The 17,591-nt window shown below is 37.1% G+C and overlaps 2 protein-coding genes across 5 annotated transcripts in view; both read left to right on the plus strand.

Moving 5' to 3' along the window:
• Window positions 1–17,591, plus strand: part of Zc3h11a (zinc finger CCCH-type containing 11A) — a 37,790-nt gene that overhangs the window by 466 nt on the left and 19,733 nt on the right. For 2 of the 4 annotated variants that reach the window (XM_010645027.3, XM_010645028.3), the window contains exons 2-4: window positions 5,604–5,657; window positions 6,952–7,011; window positions 16,896–17,101. In XM_010645027.3, coding sequence (XP_010643329.1) covers window positions 17,048–17,101 — 54 coding nt within the window. In that variant the 5' untranslated portion in view covers window positions 5,604–5,657; window positions 6,952–7,011; window positions 16,896–17,047. Of the gene's footprint in view, window positions 1–5,603; window positions 5,658–6,951; window positions 7,012–9,165; window positions 9,181–12,722; window positions 12,885–16,895; window positions 17,102–17,591 lie in introns of those variants that run through there. The other 2 variants (XM_033762178.1, XM_033762177.1) reach the window with 2 other exon arrangements.
• Window positions 7–5,596, plus strand: Zbed6 (zinc finger BED-type containing 6). Its single transcript, XM_010645026.1, has one exon. The coding sequence runs from the start codon at window positions 1,438–1,440 to the stop codon at window positions 4,369–4,371; it is 2,934 nt and encodes a 977-aa protein (XP_010643328.1). The 5' UTR covers window positions 7–1,437; the 3' UTR covers window positions 4,372–5,596.

The raw sequence follows: 17,591 nt of genomic DNA on the forward strand, positions 1-17,591 counted from the left end.
CGCCCCACCCCCACCCGCTGCGCCCAACCCCCACGGCGCCTGCTCCTTCCCGACCGGCCTTCTTCCCCTCCCCCACTTCCGGTGCTCGGGAAACCCGGAGACCGAGCGCCCCTGGTAATCAACTGTTCTTCGACCCCAGAGAGGCAGGTGACACTAGACGGCTCTCTGCGTGGCAACAATTTCTCTAGTTTAGCGGACCCCCACTGCCTAAGTCAGCCTTAGTCCCAGGAGCCGAGTTTACCTGCTCATTGCCCTCTAGGGTCCTACTATTTCGGAGATTTCTGAAACTCCACATACGAAGCCACTGACCTTATCGCGCTGTTCCAAACCGGTTCCCCACCCTGTCCCGCCCTCCTCTTCGGAATCAAGAGCAACAGGGACACTTCCGTTCTCCTTGTAGGATTGATGAACCCGTAACGAAGAGCACCCCCTAAACTCCCATAATCGGTGCGGATTCCTATGGGGAAAGTCCATATTGTTGACATCTTCCAGGCCTTGGTTCTGGACCTTGAGAAGGAGGCTGTGGAACTAGTAATAGCGATGCTTTGTAGGGTAAATTTGTGTAGATTTGGAGGAGAGGGGAGGGATCGATGCAAAAGAAATGGAAGTGGTTTAAAGTTACTACTTTAGTTTTTGTTGTTCATATAGGGGTCATCTTGCGAGTTGACAGGCCGTAAAGCTTCAGTATAAAAATGTTAACTTTTAATAGAAACGGTAAATTGAAAATGTTGCTTGTTACCTTGTTTTAAAATTTTATTCCCAAAGAATTTTTTTCAGCTACTTACATTTTTAAATAATGTTTTTAGTCGTAATTGAAAGGGCTCAACTAGCATTTAATGACCAGTATGTGGAGTCTGATTTAGTTTTCCAGAATTGACTTTTTGGGTTGTATTGTCAAATCAGTGATGAATGTTGAGTGGTGCACTATGTTTTTGTTTAAGTGAAATTTCCTGAAAATAATTTCAGAATTAAGAGGAAATCGATGTTGCTATTATGAAGCATCATAAAATTTCATATTTTAAGAACTGAACTGAAGGCATTTCAAGCAGGTGCAAATCTTGATGAAGCAGAAAAAACATGATTGAGATTTGAAAGCTCTGGCTTTACCTGCTGCTGACCAACTCAACTCTATGACTGTGGGGAAGTGGGCCTCAGTTCTTTTTTCAGTAACATGAGGATGCTGGACTATTCGAATTTAGAACTTAGAAATTTGGAAGGGATCCCAAAGCCCCCTCACAAAGAATTTGGTAATGTTCTCCACTGCTGTTATTTTTCTTCCAAAAATAGTCTGGCTTCGAAGTCATTGGTCCAAAGGGAATTTGACTCCCCATAGAAATTGGGAAAAAGCTAATCCAAATGCAAAGTAATAACTGTGTTTCTACTTGAGTAATAAACCTGCAAACAGATTCTGGTACAAATTTTGGAACCATAAGGAGAATGAGTGTATGTACTTTAAGTGTACCAGTTTCCCCACTCTCTCCTGACAGAAGATGCAGCAGTTTCAGTGGTGCTGGAATTCTGGGATGTGTTTCCATTAATTCTAATTCAGATGAAGACGATGTGGTAGAGGGAAAGATGGTGGCAGAAGGAGTGGATGAAGAGGCAAAATTGCCTGCTAAAAAGAAAAGAAAGAAGGGTTTGCGGATTAAGGGAAAAAGACGCCGAAAAAAATTAATCCTTGCCAAAAAGTTTAGTAAGGATTTAGGATCTGGGAGGCCTGTTGCAGATGCCCCTGCTTTGTTAAGCTCAAGTGCCCCTGAGCAGGATGAAGAAAGTCTTTTTGACAGCAATATAGAAAAACAGATCTATCTACCTAGTACCAGAGCCAAGACCTCCATCGTGTGGCACTTCTTTCATGTTGACCCCCAGTACACGTGGCGGGCTATTTGTAATTTGTGTGAAAAAAGTGTTAGCAGGGGTAAACCAGGCAGCCATCTTGGTACGTCTACTCTTCAGAGACATCTGCAGGCAAGGCATTCACCTCACTGGACCAGGGCCAACAAGTTTGGAGTCACTAGTGGGGAGGAGGATTTTACTTTGGATGTATCTTTATCTCCCCCTTCCCCTGGAAGCAATGGAAGCTTTGAATATATTCCTACTGACTCGATAGATGATAATAGGATGGGTAAGAAACGTGATAAATCAGCATCTGATGCTCTGAGAGCAGAAAGAGGGAGATTTCTCATCAAAAGTAACATTGTCAAGCATGCTTTAATACCTGGAACCAGAGCCAAGACATCTGCAGTTTGGAATTTTTTTTACACTGATCCTCAGCACATCTCAAGAGCTGTGTGTAATATATGTAAAAGAAGTGTGAGCCGGGGTAGGCCAGGTTCCCACTTAGGAACGTCAACACTTCAACGACATCTGCAAGCCACACATCCCATCCATTGGGCTGTTGCCAACAAAGACAATGGTGCTATTGGAAATGGATTAGATGAGACTGAGAATAGTGATCTCTTGAATGATACTTTACATGGAGAGAAGTCTACAGGTAGCCAAGATTTAACAGCTGAGGACCTTAGTGACTCTGATTCTGATGAACCTCCTGTGTTAGAGGTTGAAAATAGATCTGAAAGTCCTGTTCCTGCTGCAGAGCAAGACAATCAGATGCATTCACAAGAGAGAGAAACATTTTGTGAAACCTCAGCCTCTAATCAAATAAGCCAGGCAATTATTCAAATGATTGTAGAGGATATGCATCCTTACAACTACTTCTCAACCCCAGCTTTTCAGAGATTCCTGCAGATTGTGGCTCCTGACTATAGATTGCCATCAGAGACTTTCTTTTTTACTAAGGCTGTACCTCAGTTATATGATTGTGTCAGAGAAAAAATTTTCTTAACTTTAGAGAACGTTCAAAGCCAAAAGATACACTTGACTGTTGACATATGGACCCATGACCCATCCACTGACTATTTCATTGTGACTGTACACTGGGTGTCTTTGGAAACTGCGTCTTCTCCTAGTAATGGCAGAATCCCTGATTTTAGAAAGTGGGCAGTGCTTTGTGTTACAGGTTTTGCCAAAGGCTGTTTGATAACCAACATTTTGCAAGAATTAAATGACCAAATTGGTCTGTGGCTTTCTCCTAATTTCCTTATCCCTAGTTTCATTGTTTCTGACAATTCCTCTAATGTGGTACATGCAATCAAAGATGGTGGTTTTACCCATGTGCCATGCTTCCTGCATTGTTTAAATATTGTCATTCAGGACTTTTTCTCTGAGCACAAAAGCATTGAGAATATGTTAGTGGCTGCTAGGAAAACCTGTCACCATTTTAGTCACTCGGTCAAGGCCCGTCAGATACTACAAGAGTTCCAAAATGATCACCAGCTTCCATGGAAGAATTTGAAGCAGGATGAAACTGGTCATTGGGTTTCTACCTTTTATATGTTAAGATGGCTCTTGGAGCATTGCTACTCAGTTCACCATAGTCTTGGTAGAGCCAGTGGAGTTGTACTCACCTCCCTTCAGTGGACTCTCATGACATATGTTTGTGATATTCTTAAACCATTTGAGGAGGCCATCCAGAAAATAAGTGTAAAGACCACAGGATTAAATCAGGTGCTACCCCTAATCCATCATCTACTCCTTTCCCTTCAGAAACTCAGAGAAAATTTTCAAATCAGAGGTATTACTCAAGCTCTCAATCTGGTGGACAGTTTATCTCTGAAACTTGAAACTGATACCCTACTAAGTGCCATGCTCAAATCTAAGCCCTGTATCTTGGCTACTTTGTTAGATCCATGCTTTAAGAACAGCTTGGAAGACTTTTTTCCTCATGGTGCAGATTTAGAAACTTACAAACAGATCCTTGCAGAAGAGGTTTGCAGTTATATGGAATCTTCACCAGAGGCCTGCCACATTGCAACTACGGAAGCCTCTGGTTCCTTAGTTACAGTAGGAACCTATTCATTTACCTCATCTATGAAAGAAGGCACCTCCAATTCAGGTTCCATGGATAGCTCAGCTGCAGACAATGTTGCCATTGGAAGCAAAGGCTTCATGTTCCCTTCTGCTATAGCAGTAGTGGATGAGTACTTCAAAGAGAAATATTCAGAGCTCTCAGGAAGTAATGACCCTTTGATTTACTGGCAGAGGAAGGTGAGCGTATGGCCAGCTTTGACCCAAGTTGCCATTCAGTATCTAAGTTGCCCCATGTGTAGTTGGCAATCTGAATGTATCTTTACTACGAATAGCCACTTTCATCCAAAGCAGATCACAAGCCTGGACTTCGACAATATAGAACAATTGATGTTTCTGAAAATGAACTTGAAAAATGTTAACTATGATTATTCTACATTGGTTCTCAGCTGGGATCCTGAAAATAAGGTTGTTCAAAGCAGTGAAAAAGAAATATTACCTTAATTTCTTTTTCCGTTCTCTATTTAAAATGAGAAACTTTTTGCTATGTTAATGTATCTTTATTGCTATAGTCATTATATATAATCATACTAATTTTTAAAAAAAACTGGGCCTGGTGGTGCATACCTGTAGTCCCAGCTATATGGGAGACTGAGGCAGGAAGATTGCTTGAGCCCTAAAGTTTGGGACCAGCCTGGTCAATATAGCGTTCATTTGTATTAAGAAACCAAAACAAATCTAAATCTGGGGGAACCTGAAAACACTGAAGGGCTTAAAATTCCTCAGAAGCAATATACTGTTGATAAAATGAAGGTTTACTTTAATGGTTTTACAGTTGTAATTCAGTGTTACACTTGAAAATTTTGAACATGTTTACATCAGTTGAGAAAGAAAAGATTTTAATTTAAAAAATATAGTGCAGCATTGAAAGGCCTTCAGTGATTTTTGGCTGGTAGATTGAACTAGTAACTGATGTCAGAATTAACCCCAACATGGAAACTTTGATAACTGAAACCTATAAATTGAAGAAAAATACTAATCTGGTATTCCTTCCCCATCTCCATTTTTCTGTTTCTTTAAAAACCCTGATGCTTGTCTACGGCTTTGCAAAAAGAAAACCCACAAAATTGTTTTTGTTATCGTATTTGGAAATTTGTGTACCTCCTCATACTGGTCAGCTTTATAATTTCAGATTACTGTGTGTCATAGAATTAACTTTAGGATTGGATCTTTGTAAAAGAGGAATATTAGAAAACAATTAGGAAAAAACTTGTCTTTGAATTGCCTTTTTAACCTTTGTAATGTATTATAAAAACAACAAAAACTACAGGTGCTTTTGCACAATTTGTGGTTAACATAATAAAAATTTTGCAAAATTGAAAAAGATTCAGTGGGAATTGATCACAAATCCTATATGAGCATGCTTTGAGAAACCCAGTGTGCATTTCCCAAAGAATATTCTTCTGATTTAAAAACTCTACTTAAACATAATATTGTATTCTGTGAAGTTATTCTAGCCACTGTATTTTTAAAAGTAAGCAGTCAGTATTTTCATGTGTTAGGAATCACTGGTGAAATAAGTGAACAGATCTCAATGATCTTTAAGATACCTTTCCACTCTGAAAGTATGTTTCTTTGAATAGGCCAGAAAATGACGACGTTTAGTAAACAACTATTTAAAGTTTCAGACTGAATAACTAATGTAAGATCCCAATTTTTCCTTTTTTTCATTTTAGATTTGGGGATATTCCCTGCCCAAAAAATTCCTGGAAAATTGACTAGTATTAAGTGTGAGTAAAAGGTGTCCACTTTTTATAAGTTTTGGTTTTAGATGTGTCTTCAATAGTATTTGGGAAGATTTAGCCTAGAAATTATGTAGTATTTATTACATGAGAATCAAACTTGCTTTGTTACTGGGCTGGCTTCAAAAATTTACAAAACTTGTTTCTGTGTATCAAAATACTTTTTTCTTTTTTTTAAATTCTTAAACAGTAAATGTACCATTGTGAAATGAAATTTCAGCTCTAAAAGTTTACCCTTTTATTAACTGTAGTACTTGGGTAATTAGTCTTTAGATATCACCATCAGTAGTAAAGATTTTGGATGTAGGATGTATAAGCAAGCCACTTGAGGGCCATTATTACTGCCATGCCAGTGATGTTGTTGATATAAAAGAAGAGGGGGGAAAAACCTTCCCTTAGAAGTTTTCTGTGTTTTGACAGTACCAGTTCAGAATGGCTATAATGCTGCTCTGCCTTCTACAGCTTGCTGCACCACTCTGTAGTTACTCTGTAACTATACGTTTCTATCTTTTTTGGTTAAACACTCCCTGATATGCTGCTATACATACATCCATATTATGCACATTGATATATGTATAAGGGATTTCCCTTCATGTTATTTTGTGGGCTGGGCAAATTGTAACATCAACTTCACACTTCTCTGGTATAAAAAGGTCACTATTTTAGTAATGAACCCAAATTTAAAGACTTTTATAGTGTATTTTAAAAGGGGAAACTTACCCAGATGTTTTATTTCTACACATTTGTGTGTGTGTGTGTGCACGTGTATGTGTATAAGCCAGTTAGAATATATGTATATTATATACATAAAACATTTTATATTTTTGCATACAAGTATGCTTTTAATATACACATAATAAAGACGGGGGAAGGTTTCTGTTTTTTTCTCAATAGGTGAAGAAATCTTGAAGACCAGAAATTGGATCTTAATTGAATTTTGGTGGTGTTTTTTGGTTTTTGGATTTTGGTTTTTGTTTTCTTTTTTCTTTTTAAATTATATTGTTCGGCTATGGAAGATGGATTTTTTTTTTTTTAATGATTCTTTGAATCTCAAGTTCATCTTTAACTGAACTTTTTTGGTTTTTGATTTTGAGGAGATAACTAATGTCAGTCTGACAAAGGTTATTTGAATGGACTTAATCTTCCAGTAGTTGGGAGATGTTTTAAAAACACATCCTGTGTTTCATTTGTGGCTGAGAGATTTCCTTGGCAATGTGAGGAAGAAAATTCTTTCTGCCTCATTATTATTAATTCATGGATTGAGTGTTGGTTCGACCTACAGGCGTAATAGATTGGAACTCAGTGAAGACACAGACATTCCTGTTGAGAACAACCAGCTAATGTAAGTATAGCAATGGGCCTTCTCTCATTAAAGGAGACAACTTTTTTTGTAATTTAAGGCATAATTTTCCTATACTAGTAAGAAAAGTCCATTGTCCATGGTTTTATTGTAATAGTTTACAAGCTTTTAGTTTTTGTATGGAGCCATCATTTTTTCTTATTTCTTTCTTTGGATAATCATACACAAAGTAAAAATAATATAACCAAGTTGAAATTCTCTTGTAATTCCATGTCCTTGGACAATCGTGCTGTTTATAGTTTATCACAACACAGTTCTTTGTCTGTACACATGTCTTTTCCTAGTCTTTCTATTGACTGTAGAGTTTCATTGTATGAGTATGCCAGGATTTAATGAATCACTCATTGATAAACATTTGAGTTTTTGCCATTACAAATAAAACTAGCTTCCATGCAGAAATAGTCTTATGCATACATCTGTGTAAACTATTTCCAATTTTTGGCTGCAAATTTGTAGATTTTTTAATATTACACTCTAAAGAGGTCATAATTTACAGAACTGATGGAGCCTTCTTCATTTGCAGAAGCTCCTGATGTATCCCTTTTAGTAAAGATACTAATCTTTGGCTATGTGCTGATTGATTTTTTTTCATTTGTATCAGTTTTATTGTTATGGTTTTAACTTTGCTATCATAGAAAAAGTTTTTTCAGAGCTTATAAAAAAAGTACCATTTGTATTATATGGTTTGTCTTTTTGTGTTGCACAGTTAAGGAATCAGAAGCTTAGTATAGTGCTCTAATTAGTGAGCTATAACTTTTGCAATCTCTATTCTCTTGTAACTTTTACAAATGAAGTTGAATTTCTTTTTTTTTCTTTTTTTTGAGGTTATTGGTACAATCTAGGTATACAGTACAGTTACATTCATCATTGGGATTCTGTACCTTTACATAATAGGTCTTGATTCTCATTTTTCCCCTTGTCCCTGCCCTCCCTTCACCCCCTCCTCCCCTCCCCATTTACAAACACTTTATTTCCATTTTTTCAGTTTCTCATATTTTTTTCCTCTCCCTTATTACCTTTCCCCCACCCTTCCCACTTTCCTTACACCTTTAGCCCTTTACTTCCTATTTCATATTATTAATTATCCCATTAGGATCCTGTGTACTATTGTAGTTTTTCACACCAAAGAAACTATTCGGTATTTCAGTTAAAGAAATCTCTGTATGAACATTAAAAATAGGGAATCCTAAAATAAAACTAAAAAGGAAAGTAAAAGAGAAAAGGCAATGATGTAACATCAAAATAATCCTTAATTCTGGAGATGAAAATGGTCCCTGAACATATTTAAATTGCTTCTCGCTCTTATAGTCTTATCTTATTCTTTTTTTCATTATTTAGAGAATACTTTATTAGTTTCTGTAATCAAACCAACGTAGATATGAACTTACATATTTGGTACGATGTGTTACCCCTGTACACATGGAAAAAAATAAAAATAAAAATAAAAATAAATTAACATTTCTAGACCAATATGGTTGTCCATTTCTGTACAATTCCAAGTCAACACAGTAAATTGGGATGACTTTTTCCAAAGTTGGCAGCACCGTTAAAGTTTCCCAAAATTCAATTTATATATATATATGTGTGTGTGTGTGTGTATATAAAGACTAATAATAGTATGTTATGCATCGATAGCAGCAACAGCTTTTCCAGGTTTTGCAGTCATCTGAACAAAATTATAGACATTCAGCACATTCCATTAAAAAAAAAAACAAAGAAAAGAATAATATCCAGACAACAGCAAAGTTCTGTTGCTGTTGTGGTACCTGGCACCATTTTTTCTATTAGCCTCGTAATCATCATCTGGAAAGAGAACATTCTAGAGTAATATCATCAAATGTAACTCTGATAAAGCACGGTCCCTACTATTAATCATAAAGCAGGTACTAGATATTTTACATTCATTGAGGTATGATACAGTACTGTCCTACATCAATAGTACTAGATTCAGTTTTGGTTTGAAATTTACTTTGTCTGCAAATAAGATTGCTACCCCTGTTTTTTTCTGGGCTCCTGTCACATGGAGAATTGTTTTCTGTCTTTTCACTTTCAGGCTCTGGGCTTCTTTTTGCACTAGGTGTGTTTCTTGTATACAACATATTATTGGATTTTGCTTCTTACTCCATTTTGCCAGTCTATTTCTCTTGATTGGTAAGTTGAGGCCATTGACATTGCTGGTTATAACTGATATGTACTGACTTATTATTGACATGTTATTGGCCTTTTGTTCACTCTTTTTACTTTCTCACCTCCTTTTAATTTCTTGTCTTGCCTATTTGATTTGCTCTGTTGGGCCTCATGGTGTTGTTGCCTTCATTGTCTTTTTCTAGGATCTTGTTTAGAATTGCTTGTAGTGCTGGTTTGGTATTCATGTAGTTTCTCAGGTGTTCTCTGTCGTGGAAGTGTCTTATTTCCCTCTCCATTTTGAAAGAGAGTTTTGCTGGATACATCAGTCTAGGTTGTAGGTTGTTCTCTTTTAGTACTTGAAATATCTCATTCCAGGCTCTCCTTACCCCAAGGGTTTGTGTTGAAAAGTCTGCTGTGATTCTGATGGGCTTTCCTTTGTATGTGATTTGTTTCTTTTCTCTTACCGCTTGTAGTATTTTGTTCTTCTGTTGGGTTTCTGGGATCTTGATTATTATATGTCTAGGTGTAGATTTTTTTTGATTGTAGCTAGTTGGGGTCCTGTATGCCTCAGTTATCTGAATGTCAGATTCTTCCCCTCTGTTTGGAAAGTTTTCTGTCATTAATTCTGCAAACAGCTTTTTTAAGTCATTTGTATTTTCTCCTGCTATTTCATGTATTCCTATCAGTCTTATGTTATTCTTCTTTGCATCATCTAGGAGTTGTTGGATTGATTTGTCATGATCTCTTACTGTTTTTAAGAGACCTCTCTTTTCATGGTCACTGACTGCAATCTTATCTTCTATATCTGAGAGCCTATCTTCGCATTCTTTTATTCTGTTGCGTACACTTTCAATAGAGTGTTTAATCTCCTGGATCTCTGTTTGAATCTGTTTTATGGATTCCATTTCTTTCCTATGTTGGGCGTTTATTTTTTCCATTTCTTTCTTATGCTGGGCCTTCATGGCTTCTATCATGGTCCTGAGCTCATCTATTTTTTTGTCAGTTTCTGCTCTAGAGTCTTGAATCACGACTTCCATTTTGCTCACTATCTCTGTGGTTATCTGGGAAATTATTTCTGTTTTGAATTTTTCTAGAGCCTGATTGATCTGTTTTGTTACTTCCTGTGCTTTGAGTTCAGGGTGTCCTGGTGGTTCACTATTGGCCTTTTCATCCTCATTTGCCCTACTGTTTGCCATTGGTGAACTGGAAGTCTGTCCTTGTGTCTTGCTTAAGTGTTTTCTCATTTTTATTTTTGTTGTCAGACTGTCCTTGGTTTAATCTCTGGATTATCACCCCAATCTTCTGATATAGTTGCACCCTAGCTTCTGTGTCTCTAAGGACCTACAGACATTCTCATCTTCATAACATCAGAGAAAACAGCCCATCAAATCAACGGCAATGCTTTACCCCAACTGATACAATCAGCAACACATTAAGATCAAGCACAACTTGGACACTGACCACCTGTGGTAGTCACTAGTCTATCACCCTTAAATCATTTGAATTAAATTGAAATCAAGAAGCAGTCCAGAACATGTCTGCAGTGAACAAACTTTTCAATATAGTATATTTACCATTTAATGGCTCAGACAGAGCGAGGATGCAAGACCCCTGATCTCAGTTAGCTGATTGCTGAACCCCATGACGCTGACTGACCTCGGGCTGCAAGGCCCAGATTGAGTTCCCCATCCTTCTGAATGGTTGAACTCCACAATGTTCTATTACAGGTTTCCCATGCCCTTTCTTTAAAGATGTTCAAAGTTGGGAACTCAGAAAAATACCCTTGATGACCACCTCTGTCTTTGCAGAGTGGGTCCAAAGACTTGCACAGTCAGGAGGTCTGAGAGTGTGGGGGGGTCGGGGGGCGGATTATGGGGTCAGGGGCGCCCGCGCAGCTACCTTCCCGGTGCTTGAGCGATGGCTGTTGGGTCGGGAGCAGGCGTGGTTCTCCTTCCCGCGGTGGATCGGGGCGGCCTACCTTCCCAGCGCTTGAGCGATGGCTGCTCTGAATTTCTTTTTAAATAGTTGACCATTTTTAATTTCAAATGCCACTTTTTTTCATAAATCACATTTACTTTTTGAGTTCTGTTGACCCGTGTACTCGTTCATATAGCAGTATTACATTTAAATGTTATACATACCATCTACAGTATCGGGTAGAGCAAGGTTCTTTCATTCCTTTTTAAGTATCTTTATTTTTTGCAAACACTTATTTTTCTAAATAACTTTACAGTGTCAAGTGCTAGTAATAAACTCTCACTGGGATTTTTTCCATTTTTTCCTTCTATCTTCACTTTTTTCTTGTCCCTTCTGTCCTTTCTCCCTCTCTTCTCCCTGGTTCCCCTTCCCGTTTGAACACTTTCTTCCCATTTCCCAGCATTCATTATCTCAGTCCTTATTTCCACATTCAGTTTCTCACACCAGAGAAACAATGTGACATTTAAACATGTCTGTCCAATTTATTTCTCTTGGGCCGGGGATTTAGCTCAGCGGTGCCACCACCTGCCTTGCAGGCACAAGGACCCGAATTCAATCCCCAGTACCCCCCCCCAAAAAAAGGTTCACTTGAGTATGGTCTCAAGGTCCATCCATTTAGCTATAAAGTCTGAAGCCCATCCTTCTTTATGGCAGAGTAGTACTCCATTGTATAAAAGCCACTTTTTTATCCACTCATCATTTGATGGGCATTTGGGCTGTTTCCAAGATTTAGCTATTGCAAACTGGATGTGTGTATATTGCTATTGTATGATGCCTTTAATTCTTTTGGGAAAATACCAAGAAGAGGTATATCTAGGTCAAATAGAACCCCTAATTTTAGTTTTTTGAGAAGTCTCCACACTCATTTCTAGCGGTTGCACCAGTCTACACACCCAACCACAGTGTAGCAGGGTTCCTTTTTCCCCACGGCCCTTCCAGCATTTGTTATTGGTTGATTTCTTGACAGCCATTTCTGGAGTGAGATGGAATCTGAACATTGTCTTAATTTGCATCTCTCGAATGAAAAGTCTTACTGGGGTTTTGACTTGAATTCCATTAAATTGTATGTATTATTCTTGGGAGAAGTAACTTGTTTATCCTCTACTCCATTTATCCAATATCCAAGTCTTCTAGGCCTTCATTATATTAGTTTTTTTGTTTTGCTTTTAATGTAATGTGGCTCTTGAATACTTCTTTATTCTTACATGTAATTTTATTTTGAATGGGACTCATGAATGATTATTTCTGGCATAGAGCAAAATTACTGACTTTGTATATCTATCTTACATTTTTAATGTTTATAGTATGTATGTATGTGTTTATTTATTTGCCTGTTAAGGTTTGCTAATTTGCAAACATGTAACTTTCAGCTGGATTTTTTTGTCTCGTCTTTTCTTTGGTATACTAGATCCTGGGACTCTTTTGAAGGGTTGTAGAAACTGAGAGTCCTTCGTTTGTCTTAAGTGAGCTAACTGCTAGTGTTGTACCATGCTTCAGTACTTAGGGTTTCTGATATTTAGGAAGTTCCATATGATTTACTGAATTTTTCTTCTTTCTTTTTCAGTGCTGGGAATTGAACCCAGGGCTTCATGCGTGCTAGACGGCCATTCTGCCACTCTGCTATATTCCTGCATACCCCTTTCATCTTTTTTTTTAATGTCTTCTGGTATCTCTTGCGAAGGCATCTGAGCTAGCGTTGAAACTTGCGCTTCTTCTGAACTGGCAGTCCTCTTGGGAAGCTAGGATTACAGGTGTGCAGCACTGCTCCTGGCGCTTTTCTAAAAATCAAGAGTGGATATTGCATTTGAGCCTGCTTTTTTATTCTTGCGCATTATACTTAAAAAAAACAACAACTTTAACTTCTTTTTTCTTTTCTTTTTTTCCTTTCTTCCCCCTCCTGGTACTGGGGATTGAACTCAGGACCTTGCGCTTGTGAGGCAGTACCACTGAACTACATCTCTGGCCCTGTTTTTTGTCTTTTTGAAATCTTGTTAGATGATCACGATTGTTGGTCATGTAGTATTACTTTTAGTATGCATTTTTGTTTAATTAGCTAATGCCTTACTTGGGATTTCAAGTCTAAAATCTTCCAGATTTTGAGCTATCTGTGAAATACAGCTTGAAAGGCTAAATCTAAAGTCAAGGTCTCCTTTAAATTTTGTCTTTTGGTATTTAGAGTTTCAGTTGAGAAGTAAAATAATGTGAGGTCTTTCCTTTGTCGGTCTGCTCTTTGCTCTAAGTTCATGTGATTCTGTCTTTATGTTGGAATTCGGAAATTTTACCATAGCTATGTGTACTAGGGATGTCTTTAAAATAAAGTTATGTTTGGCATTTGATGAGCTTTTTTAAAGGCTCAAATCCTTTGAGTACAGGGAAATTTTCTGGTATTGTATTTCTTAATATCTCTATTAATTCCATTCCTTCTTTTCAGACTTTCCATTGACTAGAGATTTTATTTAGGGGGACTATTTCCATGTGATGTGCCTTTTCTCTCATTCTGATAGACATCTTTTTGCATTTTTTGGTCATTTGTCCCTGTAGAAAGAGAAAGAGTGTGTGGGTGAGGATGTGTGTGTGGGTGTGTCCTTCACCTGGGATCAAACTCAGGTCCTTGTGCTTGCCAGGCAGGCATGGCGCCCCTGAGCTACATCCCCAGCCCTGCATTTTTTGGTTTTTAAACTAAGAGTTTCTTGCCAGTGGTGTCTTACAATTCAGTTGTGTTTTTCATTAATATTCATCCTGCTATTTGTTCTCTTTATTAAGTCCCTTATTAAGGACAGAGGCTAGAAATTTGGGGTTTTGTACAGTGCAGGATTTCTCTTCTTTCCACTTATTTTCATAGTAATGTGTTCATTTGTATAATTGCTACATCCTTGAAAGTTTGCTGAGCACGTAAGATGTTAAAAGATTTCTTTTTTTCTGCATTAATTTGTGTAGCTCAAGAGAGGGCCAGTTACTCATTTTCATTGTCTACTTTAAAACACCTGTTTATTTTTGTGAAATAATTTTCTTGGCATCCTAAATAATTTTAGTGTTTTCCTTTGAAAACTTAAATTATCAGTATACATTTTGATTTTGGGTTTTTCCTGGCAGTAGTATCATTGTATCTTAAATTTAACATTTAGGTTGTTTTCTTTGTTTTGGTGATAGTGAGGAGTGGAGTCAGGACCTTGTGATGCTAGGCAAGTGGCCTATCACTGAACTACATTCGCAGCCATTTTTCTTTGATTTTGACAGTCTCAACTGGTTGACCAGGCTGGCCTTGAATCTAGGATCTTCTGCTTCACTTTCCTGCGAAGCTCAGATTACAGGCATGCATCACTGCACCTAGCAGCCATTTTCTTTTTTTCCTAGTGAAAATTACAGAAGCCCATAATGTAAAACAGATAAAGATCTTTTTCTGCTGAAACATTACTAAAGAGATGCCTCCCATACTCTGCTTAACTTTGAGGGAGTTTTGCAGAGTAAATTTGCACATAATTGCCCCAAAATTCTAATTCCTGCTATTTTTTAAAATTTTGCTAATATATGTTTGCTTTACATAATACATTCAACTCAGGGAATATGCATCTTGATCCTTTTTACTTTATACTATTTTGTTGCCATATCATAGCTGCCATTTTATTGTTTGATTAATTTGTGGGCTATTTTCCTAAAACTAGCAGCAATAGTTTAATGTATATTTTTTGAGATACTAGTGTCAGAAGTGAAATTGACCCTCCAAGTCCCTTTTCTCCATTGTAAAAATATTTTTTTCTGTTAAACTTTGTCATTCTTATAAGCTTAATGTTTTTCCTGTTTTATGTATGTGTTATGATTATTGAATATCCCATAAACGAAACTTGACTTCCATTTCAAGCAGTTTTTAAAAATATTATTTGTTTTATGGTACTCTGTACCCAGGCCCTTACACTGAGCTACATTAGCAGCCCTTGTTAAATTTTTTCACTTTTAGACAAGGTCTCACTAAATTGCTCAGTCTTCTTGCCTCAGCCTCCTGAGCTCTTGGAATTATAGGTGTGTGTCAACACACCCCTCCTGAGGCAGTTTTTAAATTATCCTTTGAGCCCGCATTGTGATGAGTGCTTGTAATCTTTCCCTTTTTTTTTCCTTTTTTGTACCAGGGATCAAACTTGGGTCCTTGTGCTTGCCATGCAGGCACTGGAACCACTGAGCTAAATCCCCAGCCCCAGTAAAGTTTCCTTTTTTAACATAACACATTTAAGCAGCAAGGGGAAACCAAGCTGTTCTTGCACCTTTTGCTTAGAAATCTCCCAGGTAAATACCCATGTTTTTGCTTATAAGTTCTGCCTTCCACTCAATATAGCACAGCTCCCTGCTACTAAGTTCCTTGTTACTTCATAATAAGAATCATCTTTCCTCAAGTTTCCAGTAACATTTTTGACAAATTTCACCAGAAGCACCTTTAATATTATTATCTTGTGGGGTTTGATATCAAACACCTTGAACTCTTCCAGCCTCTTTCATGACCGTATTCCAAAGCTATGTCCATACTTTTGATTTTGTTGTTTTGTGTGTTTACAGCAACATTCACTTTTGGGTACCAAACTTTATGGCTAAGTATTGTCATATAATATAGATGTATCAGAATTTTTTTAAAAACCAGCCTCTAACTTTTGGACATTTAAGTTTCTGGGTATTATTCCTTATTACAAACAAGATAGTGATGCACTTTCTTGTGCATTATTACTTTGTGTATTTGTTGAATTTTTTTTTTTTTTTTCTTTATGACATTGCAGAATCTTGACTCATTGAATCAAAGAGTATGTAAATTTTCAAGATTTTGGTATTTGGTTAGTTGCAGACTCTTCTAACCTAGATTGTTAACTTGAGGGCATGCTTTCATCATGGCATACTATTATTGATTAAGACTTAACAGTGGCAGATAGATAAGCTTGGATTTAATTTTGTGTCAAGTGGTAGGTCATCGTTGATGAAACCTAGTCTACTGATGTATGAGTTTGTAGAAACTCCTTCCATAGTCTCTCTCCCCCACCCCATCCCAGGAATCAAACTCAGGGTCTTGCGTTTGCCAGGCAGCTACATCCCTCTCGCCCTTCCATAGTCTCTTATGTGCTCTATGTGATTTGCTTTTATAGAGGCTTTTTTGGATACTCTAGTATAGGGGTCAGGGGTCTGGCAGGAACTAAGAGGCTCTTGTTTCGTTCAGTCACTATTTTATGGAAATAGCCCTGAAGATTCTCTCTTGATCCTTGTTTATAATTGTGCAATTTTTTTTAGTCACCTTCAACATATAAGCCAGCTCCAGAGATGTTTTCAAAGGTAGTTTCACAAGTTATAGCCAAATAGAATTTTTCTGCCTAGTTATAATTACATACAAGGCAGAAATAACACAAGTTTGCAAAGATACTTGAACTTTTCATTCAGGTGAAAAGACCTAGTTTGTCAGAAATGTAGATTTAGCAAGTATTTTGTGTAAAATAATCCAAGTCCCATTAATTTAAAATGTAGATCATGTGTTTATTTAACAGTTTATTTAAATTTTATGCTGAAGCAGTTTTATCAAACACCAGAGAGAATGCAAAAACTAAATAAATAAAGGTTAAGGCTGTCTTTAAAAACTTACCTTGTAGACAGGAGTGTACAATCAGTGTGTTTATGGGGTTGTCTAAGGGCAAGTGCATGTGAAGGTAGTTCAAATTGGTTTTGACAATATGATTTTAGTGGAGTGATTGGAAGTTGAAAGAATTTATCTTTAATGTATCATCTCCTCATCTTAGGATTACATTTTAAAGACGATTTCTGTGCTTGAGTTGTCATTTGGAAGATTGGAAGATTGAGCCCATTTTAAGAGGACTTGGAGCTGGTCCTCACCTCAAGGAAGGAGTGGCTTATTTCTGAGAGCCACCTGTGATCCACGAACTCACTCAGCATGTCTAATCAAGGAGAAGACTGCTATTTTTTTTTCTATTCTACATGTACCAAAGTAAGAATCTACATCTCCAAATCACATCGTTCTATAGTTTCTTTGACAAAACTGGAGGGGTTTTCTTTATGTCTGTAATTGATTTTATGTTTTGTTTTGTTTAACTGTATTATCTGCTGTCGGTTATTTTGTAAAGGATAGTGTATTTAGAATTCATTGTTCGTTTTTCCTCTTCATTTTATGTGTAACTATAGTTTTCCCATGTTCTACAAAAGAAAAGGCCAGCCTGGGCTATATAGTGACAGATGGGCTTCGTTTTGACAGATCAGATAAAGGGTATTGTTAAGAAATAGGTTAAAGAAAATTATAAATGTGTTGCCCTCAGATTATTCTTATCCTATTTCTTTTATCTTTTCTTACTAATTTGTGTTTAGGTTTCAGGAAATTTTCTTGTTATGGACATTGTACGTAGGATATATTTCAGTGCTACGTATCTTCTCTCTCTCTCTCTTTTTTTTTTTTTTTTTTTTTTGTTTTTTTTTTTTTTTTT

Source organism: Fukomys damarensis, unplaced genomic scaffold (assembly GCF_012274545.1).
Source record: "Fukomys damarensis isolate Sample0158 unplaced genomic scaffold, DMR_v1.0_HiC HiC_scaffold_11, whole genome shotgun sequence".
Taxonomy (NCBI): Eukaryota; Metazoa; Chordata; class Mammalia; order Rodentia; family Bathyergidae; genus Fukomys; species Fukomys damarensis.

Excerpts from the sequence above, each read along its gene's own strand:
- Zbed6 (XM_010645026.1), top strand. The coding sequence starts at position 1,438 with ATGAGTGTATGTACTTTAAGTGTACCAGTTTCCCCACTCTCTCCTGAC.